This window comes from Cinclus cinclus, chromosome Z (assembly GCF_963662255.1).
Source record: "Cinclus cinclus chromosome Z, bCinCin1.1, whole genome shotgun sequence".
Classification (NCBI taxonomy): Eukaryota; Metazoa; Chordata; class Aves; order Passeriformes; family Cinclidae; genus Cinclus; species Cinclus cinclus.
This window is the reverse complement of record NC_085084.1, coordinates 61,349,770-61,357,830: the sequence shown is the minus strand read 5'-3', so window position 1 is coordinate 61,357,830 and position 8,061 is coordinate 61,349,770. Positions and strand designations below refer to the sequence as shown.

At 37.6% G+C, this 8,061-nt stretch overlaps 1 protein-coding gene across 2 annotated transcripts in view; it reads right to left on the bottom strand.

Annotated features, from left to right (window-relative positions):
* Positions 1 to 3,780: 3,780 nt before the first annotated feature.
* Positions 3,781 to 8,061, bottom strand: part of PDE8B (phosphodiesterase 8B) — a 68,385-nt gene continuing 64,104 nt past the window's right edge. For both annotated transcript variants that reach the window (XM_062512673.1, XM_062512674.1), the window contains exons 20-22: positions 6,035 to 6,202; positions 4,423 to 4,552; positions 3,781 to 3,896 (exon numbers count right to left, since the gene is read on the bottom strand). In XM_062512673.1, coding sequence (XP_062368657.1) covers positions 3,781 to 3,896; positions 4,423 to 4,552; positions 6,035 to 6,202 — 414 coding nt within the window. The remainder of the gene's footprint in view (positions 3,897 to 4,422; positions 4,553 to 6,034; positions 6,203 to 8,061) is intronic.

Sequence of the window (8,061 nt, the reverse complement as noted above, 5' to 3'; positions counted from 1 at the left end):
AAAGCTCAAACCACAGCAACAGAAACACAAAAGCAGAAAACTAATCTACAGACAAACAAGCAAATAATCCCCTCCCCCTCCCAACAACAACAACAAACCAAAAAACGAAGCAAAGTTAAACCTATAACTGATAGAAAGAAGGCGTTAGGAAGGACAAGATAATGTGTGGTACATTACCATTTGAACAGAAAAAAGCTAAGAAAAAGGGAAAGTTTGGGGACTTAGTGGTCATTGAACTATGTAAAAGAGGGTGCTTCTGTCCTCAGGTCTACTGAGAATACACAGCACTTAAATGGTGTAGGAATAAGTCTTGCACAACTTTTCAGTGCCATCTCTTCTCTTTGAATCGATAATTGTTTTCAGTACATTCCAGACTTCAGATACAGTGGTTGCAGTAAGTGCAATTGAAACAAAGGGCTAGGCAGATTCTTGCAAGAGCAGAAACAAAAGGAGAAAGCTCCTAGCTTCCTAGAAGAAACCAAAGAACCTTTTAGACTTGCTTTCCCCAGCAGCCCACCTTTGCCTCTTGAATCTTATTATGAGACCATAATCTCTGGAAAGCAGGGCAGAGGGGTAGTAAGATTTTGAGTTGTAATTTTGCCATACCTTAGTCAAGTTTTACAGCTAATCTTACTTGAGTGTAGAGCTCAAAATAATATATTTCAATACCACAAAACAAATGGAGGAATTGTTAAACTACCCTCTCCTTTCAATTCAAGGGAGGTTAAATCACGCTTAAATCTTGAGCTCTGTGTTCTTTGCTAAGGCTGGCTATTCTGTTGACCTAAGTAGCAAAGATGTTTGGATTACAGCTGAGGATAACATGCCTTTAGGTATCTGGTATTAAACTTGAGAGAAGAAAGCATATTAAGTATACATTGCTTCAGCATGTCTTCGTCAGCAAATGTTGCATTTTTGGCTTACGCAGGAGAAGCTGGAGAGATAAAACCTCTCACTGAATATTTTTTTCCTTGTTTTAATTACAAAATAACTATTTGGTTGTATATAAAGCTTGTGTGTGCAGATTGTTATGGCACCTTTACAGTGAAAGCTTATAAAACTTAGGTTTTTTTGGAGAGCTATCGTCAGTTACAACTAGTGAGAAGGAAGATCATATTTTTATTATCTCTTCTTATAGCATGAGAACAACGATTTCCTTTTTATGTGATTGCTTTTAAGTAAATACCTGGTAGAGAAACAGACCTATTTAAGTGAACAGTTCGAGTCACAAAACTTGCTGTGCATTTTACACGGATGTAATTAATCTTTAAATAGTCCTACACGCATGTATAAATATTTATCAAAAGTGCCATTGTTCTCAGGTAGACTGCATTGGCAGTAGATCTCCCAAGGGTCTCTTCTTTTAAAGATGGCTGACTTAAAAGTACTGAGTTCTTTGTTTTACAAAACTATATCCTATTCCTTTGTTAAATGTCATTTGCTGTTGGGAGATGCAGTGCGCAAAATTATGGTGACTAGATGGGACTTCTTACATCTAACCGATGTCCTAAATTTTTTCCACCTTACAGTAACACTGAATTCCGTATGTTCATGTCATGGAAGTAAATATCTTTATCACACCTCCTCTTAATACTTTTATAACTCTGACGTGGCTGTTTTACATCTATGCACTGACAATAGCATGGAACAAGTAGCTGTCAGTAAACTGGACTAGTCTAGGAGATCTTGCACAACTGGCAGATGATGATTAATCTGTGCTGGTTTATTTTGCTTAAAGAGGACCTATATCCACTCAATTTATTTTTTTTTCTTAGTCTGACTGGGAAGATACACAAGATCCTACAACAAATATATTGATTCTGAATGAATGCCTTGGCTTCAGTTCTGGTTCACAAGTAAAACTTTATTTTTTTTGATGCCTTCCACTGTTGACATTTTGTTCTGTGTGACAGAAGTGTGACAAAAATTATGAATTAAATGTTTTACATGGATGTGGTCTTACATTGTTGCTATATTTAACAAATTAAATTTAACAAAGCTTAAATCTTGGGAAATTCTTTTCTCTAATGCAAGCTGCAGTGAATGTTCAGTTACCAGAATAGTTAAGGTACAACCACCAAGAGCACTAGTTCTAAATAAAGAAATGGTAAAAGCAAACAGTATACAGTATTAAAAAACTGAGGTTCAACTTCTCTGAATAAAAATCCACTGAAAAATGTTGCCATAGATAATAGGAAAGAAAGAATAATCATGCTTCACCAGAAACACCATTCTTCAAGTATACACGATGTAGCATTTTAATACACAGCAACCTGCCTTGGCTATGACAAAAGTAAGGATCTGTTACAATTCTAACAAAAATATAGCTTCTATATATTTTTCTGCACATACATTTTATGAATGTTGCCTTTTGTTTCAGAACTTGGTACAAAACATACAAAAAAGGTTGGCACATATGTAAGCTACGTGCAGTAAACAGCATTGTCACTATTCTTCCATAGCAATCTATGCTGTTTGCTTTTTTTCCCCCTTTTTCTTTACCCAGTTTGATTTTTGATACAGCACAGGGTAGATGGCGTGCTTCTTTAACTGCAGCCACAGCTTTGACAGTCTTGCTTGCAGCCTGAAGTGCACAGTATTAAAAATCAGCAGTTCTGCTAGTAGTTATTTACTGAATAGTCTGAGAATAGTCTAAAATTTAAACTCATGTTCTGCATGTGATTAAAATGAGATGTACAAAAATACGCATTTGTGCTTTGAAAGCCTTAGCATAAATTTAATATCTTAGAACTAATGAAGAACTATATTTGATTTTCAACTGATTTACATATTTTGAAGTACTTCTTACATCACAAAACCAATCAGCATTTTATTAGGAGAATAAAGTAATACAAATTATAATGTTTTTATAAATTATAGCCTGAAAATTTTTTTTAAAAAGTGAAAGGTTCATCCTAGAAGTAGCACAAGAAATGAACTTGTCATAAAATTTATCAGTTTAATAAAAGTAATGACCATGTTTACAAACACCATTTTTATAAAAAAGGATGGTGATCAAGTGCCACAATAGTTTTTTGTGTAAAATTTGGTGAAAATTTGTGTTATGACATCTAAAAGATGGCAGAGAACCATGTGGATGGCACTACCTAGACAGAACATGCTTATTTTCCTGTATTATATGATCAATTTTAGAGAACATTGAGCTGTACCAAGGTTTTATATGGAAAAGAAAAAACACATGGTGGTCTGAGAGAGTCTCTGTAATAAGAAAGTTGTTTTAAAAGGTGTCATGTTTGGTTTTTTATGTATCCAGTTTATTAAGGTTTACTTGTTTTGCTGTGCATGTTCTCTTTAAAAGTATGGTTCAGAGAGCTGTAGAACACTGACAGAATTTGAACAAATTTATGCTGAATAAGTGAGAAGTTTCTATCCTTATTTGACAGGCTATTCTTACTCTCCTGGTGACTAGATTATCCCTGTCTCTGAAAAACAGTTGTGTGAAGCATTAGTAAATAAAGTTGTGTCAATTACAAGATTCAACAAGTGCATATTCAGTATTAGAAACTAGTTTCAGAAGTACATTTTCTGCCACAAAATATTATTTCCAAAGAGCACTTAGTCATCTGTGTTTATATAGCCTCTAAAAACATTTTTCTGTAGAATTCATAGAAGCTTAAAAATGAGAAAATATTTCCTTCTTGTCACGCAGTCTTAATTTCACTGGAAAAGCAACATTAATCCCCTTTGTAGCCAAGAGTTTCTGTAAGTGATTCACAGTGAAACTGGTAGAGCAAGAGGTCTGGTTTCCTTGACTTAGTGTCAGTTGTTGTTTTCTGATGGGAGCCTGAGACTCTTGCACTTCAAATCATCCAGTGTTTTCCAGTGTTTGTAGTTATTAGCCAAGTGTTGCATTAAAACAGGCAGATGTGCAAATGCTGAAAGAACAGGAAAAAGAGTTTTACCATGTTTATAGAATGGGCAGAAGAACAGCCCAGCCTGATCTGAAATTAGCATTCTCTTACTCTCTTTTGTTCTTCTAATTCCTTAGAGTAAGACTAAAAGGGGAAATATATTTTGGGTTTTTTAGTATGTTTCTCTTTCAAGAAGATCCTTTCTCAATTGCTTGGTGACTTTATTAAATTATGCTGAGGTGCAGCCTTGGTGGTCTTAGTTTCTGCTGCTCAGAAGAAATACAGTGCTAAAGGGAAAAAGTACATAGATGATAAAAAAGCTTAGTTTTAAGCCATTGCTCCTTCTCTACGTAGATTGCCTGGTAAGTGCGCAACTTCATAATGTGCAGTGAAACAGGCTTCAGTGTCATGATTGCACAATATCCTGTGCTGTACTGCTTATGTATGGGTACTGCCTCTGAAAAAAGTGGACACCAGGCCACCTTGAGATTAGTAATTTTGGACTGTAGGAATCTCTGTGTCAGAGCAAGGAAGAAAAATCAGTACTTACCATCCCATGCATCAAACATATCTGTTATAAAATAATCAATGAAGGAAATCTGAGACTTGGGGATGCTGCAGGTGTTTCTGTCAAATACTGGCATTACAACAGGCAGGCCCTGTCTCTTCTCTTCATCAGTCTAAGAAGACAAAACTCCAGTTAGCAACTAGAGCTTTCCTGACTTTCATGCTGGAGTAGCACTAGATGAATTGCAGTAGAAAGTTTGAGACAAGCCTCAGAACCCCTCAGATGAACTGCATAATTTCATGTGTGTTATTTTGTCTGGAACAGGGACTGAAATCAACATCTCTTCCCTTTCACAAGTACTCTTTATTACTGCAGCCCTGTGATTGCATTTAGCTCCAACAAGACAGAATGCTGTAATCTCATGAGTAGGGTACACCAGCTAAAAATAAGGAAAATGGCGTTGCAGAGTACTTCAGCAGAGAACAGGTTTGATCGCTCATTTTTCCACATCTGTTACAAGCCATCTGTCTTTTAAGTAAGAAGAGATTGTTGCTGGTGCTACTTCCTCTGCTTATATCAGGTTATAAGATAAATGTAAGTAAAGGTATGCCCTTTAACTCTGTCCCCAGCTGGAAGAGGCCTGGTTTTGTTGCGCTCACTTTGGTGGAGGATCAGATCACCTCAGCAGTTTCTTACAATGCAATTCCAAATAACATCCCCTTTTAAGTAGTACAGGCAGCATTTAATACAGGAAGTGGTGGCAGAGCAGTCTTCAAAATTAGCAGAGCTGAATAAACTGGAGAACAGCTCTGCACCTCGCATTGTTGCAAGTAGGCTAGTGCTTAATTTGGGCATTTTAAAACTAGTTTATGATACCTTGACTGCTAGGGAGACACAACATAAGTGTTCTTTGATCTTTCTTAGGACATGACAGAATTTATTCACTATAATTAAAACGAAATTCAAACATGTTTCAGGTAGCAGCTACAATTTTCTTTCAGTAGTAACTATCACGTGTGACCTGAATTTGAGCAGTAGGCATGCCCACTTTTCTTTGTCTTCACTCATCACTTTTATTTCCACACATTACTGGCAAATAAAAGCTAGTATTTTATCAGTTGTTAATTGAAGTGCTGAAAGAGTTAAGCTGGTTGCATTTCTGTGAGAAAAACAGAATGTGAAGAAAGAAAGCTGAGCTACCAGTACTGTCTGGAGACATCCCATGTGATAAGTATTTACACTGCCCACATGTCTGCACTACTTTTCTGCCTACAATGATAGTAGTTCAGATTCTATCTTAGAAGAGAAAGGATGATCTCAATAGTTCAGCTGATGTATGGATCTTCAGAGAAGGTATTGGGACAAGAAGCTGGAATGCTGACCATCTTGAATTTCAGTCAGTTAAGTTGAGTAGGACCAATCAAATAGTTTTGTTCAGATGACAAAAGTGTAAACCTCTCCACCATTCTGTACAATGAGCTTCATGATAAGCAAACTAGCTAATTGCTTGAAGTGAATTCTTCTGCCTGAAATTGAGGGGCCACTTCTGACTGTGAACAAAAAACATACATCTGGACTTGGTGGTGACACCAGGCCGACCCTCTGTGGAACAGATCAGCCGACATAATAGTTAAATCATAAAAATAATACGTACCTGTGCAAAGTACTCCTCTGAAATCCTGCCTGCCCATTCGATACATAGCTCTAGGGGGCGACATGGATTTGCTACATCTGCACATTTAATCATCATACGCTTGATCAATGTCTGGTTGTCTGGAAAATTCTTTATGTTGGTTGTGCATTCAGTTTCGCTGCCTTCACTCTGTAAAGAAGATTTGGTTACAGGGACCTGTGGCAGCATCCCTGCTAGCAGGACCGAGGGCGGCATCATCAGCTGTACCAGACATAGGCACTAAGCAGGCACCCAGTAGGCTGTCTTACAATTTCAAGCAGAGCACCAAGAACTTGGAGAAGAAGGTGATGTCTGAGAACTGGAGCCTTGCTAAGTAACTAATGATAGCCAAAATACAAACTACAGTTGTGGACATTCTCAAAATTAGTATCAAAATTTGTGAAATAAGGTGCCACAGACTCTGCATCCCACCCTGGCCCTCTTGGAAGAGGACCATAACAAGGGATGCATCCACTAACTGCAAGCTCATAAACAATCCTCACTTCTGAATGTTTAAATATAGGGGTGGTAATGGTAGGGGACTACTTCACTCCGGGATGTTTCTGGAGTTAGATTTTTATTCCTAAATAGAAAACTGAGACAGGCACAGGGGTTGAATTGACTATTTCTTTTACACAGAGAAGAGCAGATCTCTGACATTCAGTTCCAGCATGTTTCTAAGGAGAGCTGCTTTCTTTGTACCAGATTTTGAACCTTCAACCTGGAGTAATCTTTGATTTCAGTTCCCAGGGAGGATGAAATTTTACATAATCTATGAGATTAACAGTAGGAAATCACAGGAGCAGCAGACTGACTGCAGAAATTCTCTGCTTCTTAGACAGTAAATTCCAAACTTCTTACTGACTTCTCTGGAGACCAGGTGGAGGTGATAAGGTAGTTTTTCCTAGTCTGCTGTGGCATCATATTCTGGGTCTTGACCAGTTTAGAAAGGCACTGGTATATTATGGAGTAATGACTCTGCTCACATGGCACTAATGCTATTCTCAAAATAATGTATTTATAGAATTTTGTCTTCCTTTCACTGACTGCTAAATTCAACTCTTGAGTGAAAAACTGAATGTAAGTACTTTTTGTCACCACAACTAAATTAGTATCTTTGTGGCTTATGGGGAAATATTTTTCAGTGACTTTTGCCAATTTAGGCATTTATCTTCTAACTTTATATTTAGCAGTTAATCCTTTTTCAGCATGGGTAGCCCAGCAAAGAACTGTCAGGTTAACCCTGTACCTTAACTGCTATTCAAGACCAAAACCAGAAGGAGCCACTGTTAACAGTAAAGAACAGAACAACCCAATAGGGAAAACAATAAGTCTGTAGTGGAAGTGGTTCTCTCCTCTCTGTTTATTGTGAGATAAGTTCAGCTCATATTTTTGCAGGAGTGGAGCTCAGTGGTCTCTAGAAGCAGTTAATTTCAGCTAACAGAATGATGTCTTTAAAGTTGTAAACGGTACCCATGACAGCCTACAGTACAAAGTCCAATTATGGATAGCTAATAGAAGGTATTTCTGTTTAGCATTGCTGACCTTGTCTGATTTTTTTTTGCATGTTTCCAGCAAAGCATTATATTCACTAAGGCGAATTAAGATAGTCTTTCCTCAGGTAACAGTGCCCTGAAAAACCTGGTCAGGCCCTGGGTCAGCCTCAAGAGGCAGCAAGAGAAGGTAAGAGGGGATAGGAAACTCAGAGACAGCTAATTAAATAAACGCTGGTGGAGCATTAGGGTGTGTAACTGTTAGACAAAAAGTTCTGGACATCTCTTAGTAAAATCAGGAGTGGTCTCAGATCTTGAAGGCTCCAGATTACACTGAGACAAAACTGTTGAGGAGGTTCCTCAGTTACATCCCTACACTCAGACAAATCCCACTCTTTGGAGACAGGATCATAGGAACAGGTGCCAGCCGGCTCCATGCACAGAATGTTCCATGTAAAACAACATCCACCCATATATTTCCTTAATACAAGATGGCTTTGAACACAGCTTATAAAA